The 1915-nt window shown below is 46.3% G+C and overlaps 1 protein-coding gene across 1 annotated transcript in view; it reads left to right on the forward strand.

The window, feature by feature from the left end:
* The window catches only part of LOC111962608 (dihydropyridine-sensitive L-type skeletal muscle calcium channel subunit alpha-1-like), a 32796-nt gene that overhangs the window by 11156 nt on the left and 19725 nt on the right, over positions 1-1915 (forward strand). The window contains 3 exon segments of the mRNA XM_023985861.2: positions 88-230; positions 1099-1251; positions 1343-1598. Of these exon segments, the coding sequence (XP_023841629.2) occupies positions 88-230; positions 1099-1251; positions 1343-1598 (552 nt within the window).

Below are 1915 nucleotides of genomic sequence, written 5' to 3' on the forward strand. Positions count from 1 at the left end.
TCTATCTTTCAACCTCTCCCCTCTCCCTCTCTTCTCCCTCTCCTCTCTCRTCTCTCTTCCCTCTCRCCCTCTCCTCTCCCTCTCCAGGCTGTTTGCAGTCATCGGGGACTTCATCACCTATATCAGTGGTGTGGAGGCTCAACCAGGGGACAAGGGAGGAGGCTTCGACATGAAGGCCCTCAGGGCATTCAGGGTGCTCCGGCCCCTCAGGCTGGTCTCTGGAGTCCCCAGTAAGGACCACTGTACAATAGGAACCCTGTAGCAGTCAGGGACAGGAAATCAGCAGAAGGCAATTCAGGTTAAAGTGTAGAATGACAAAATAAATYYCCTCTGAATCAGGCTTAACATGTCCTATTTATATTAAATAAACCAAAACATATTTCTCACAAGTGTAGTGTAGTTCGTATAAACTCTACAAACAATATGTCTATTCCCGAGGAATTTGAACGGTAAGTTAATGTGATCATATATTTCATGAATGAACAGAAATGACCAATATAACCAAACGCTAACGTTTTAGATTACTGGGAAATCATTACTGGTGATATATCTATATGGGAATTTCTAAGCATTTAAAAAACAAAGGGCAAAACAGTGAATGCGCTCAAATTGGCGGGAAGCAGATAGCTCATTTGTGGTAAGAGGAGCCTAGCACTCACTTCACCACAACCATATTCMGAGAACACTTACCTTCAGCAACAATGCTAGTGTCAAATACAACATGATTTGGTTCATTGCGGTTAGTTTGCAGTTTGATCTAGTTATATTGGTKAACTACTACAGTGGTTCCCAACCAGTGGTACTAGGACCACTAGGGGAAATTGGGGTTTCTGTACAGCACTTTGAGATATCAGCTGATGTAAGAAGGGCTATATAAATACATTTGATTTGATTTGATTTGAAATTGGCCTATCTACAGGGGGTACTTGATAAGACTCATGAGACCATAGACCTACTGGTAAAATGCACGAGGGGGTACTTCAGGGGTACTCAAGGAAGGGGAAAATTCAGTCGGTGGTACAGTAACTGAAAATGGTTGTCAACTACCGGACTACTAGGTCCGCTGATGTTTAAAATGTGTCTGCTCTTCCCCTGCAGGCCTGCAGGTGGTGATGAACTCCATCCTGAAATCCATGCTACCTCTGTTCCACATCTCCCTGCTGGTCTTCTTCATGGTCACCATCTACGCCATCGTGGGACTGGAGCTGTTCAAGTGCAAGATGCATAAAACCTGCTACTACACAGGCACAAGTAGGAAACACACACACACACACGCACACACACGCACACACACACACACACACATACACACACTTATATCTTCTCCCCCGTTGTCCTGCAGATATCATAGCCACAGTGGAGAATGAGAAGGCATCTCCGTGTGCCCAGGCCGGTAATGGTCGGCGCTGCACCATCAATGGGACAGAATGTAGGACGGGATGGGCCGGACCCAACAACGGCATCACACACTTTGACAACCTGGGCTTCGCTATGCTCACTGTRTACCAGTGCATCACTACCCAGGGTTGGACCGACGTGCTCTACTGGGTACTGTTACATCACCCCTATACCTTAATATTACTGTACTGCTTCATCCTGTTGCATTATGTACTTCACCCCAGTTAATGTAGCCCATACCTGTACTCTCACTCGGTCTCATTATCATCGCGTCTGTTCTCTCGCATCCATCCAATCGCATCCATCATCCTATCAATCCATTTGCCATCCAATTCCATCCATCCATCCATCCACCATCCATCCATCCATCATCCATCCATCCATCCATCCTCCATCCATAATCCATCCCTCTCTCTCTCTCTCTCCTCGTCTCTCTCTCTCTTCTCTTCTCTCTCTCTCATCTCTCAGGTCCTCTCGGTCGTCTCTCATCCTCTTCTCTCTCTTTCTCTTCTTCTCG

This window comes from Salvelinus sp. IW2-2015, linkage group LG1 (genome assembly GCF_002910315.2).
Source record: "Salvelinus sp. IW2-2015 linkage group LG1, ASM291031v2, whole genome shotgun sequence".
NCBI lineage: Eukaryota > Metazoa > Chordata > Actinopteri > Salmoniformes > Salmonidae > Salvelinus > Salvelinus sp. IW2-2015.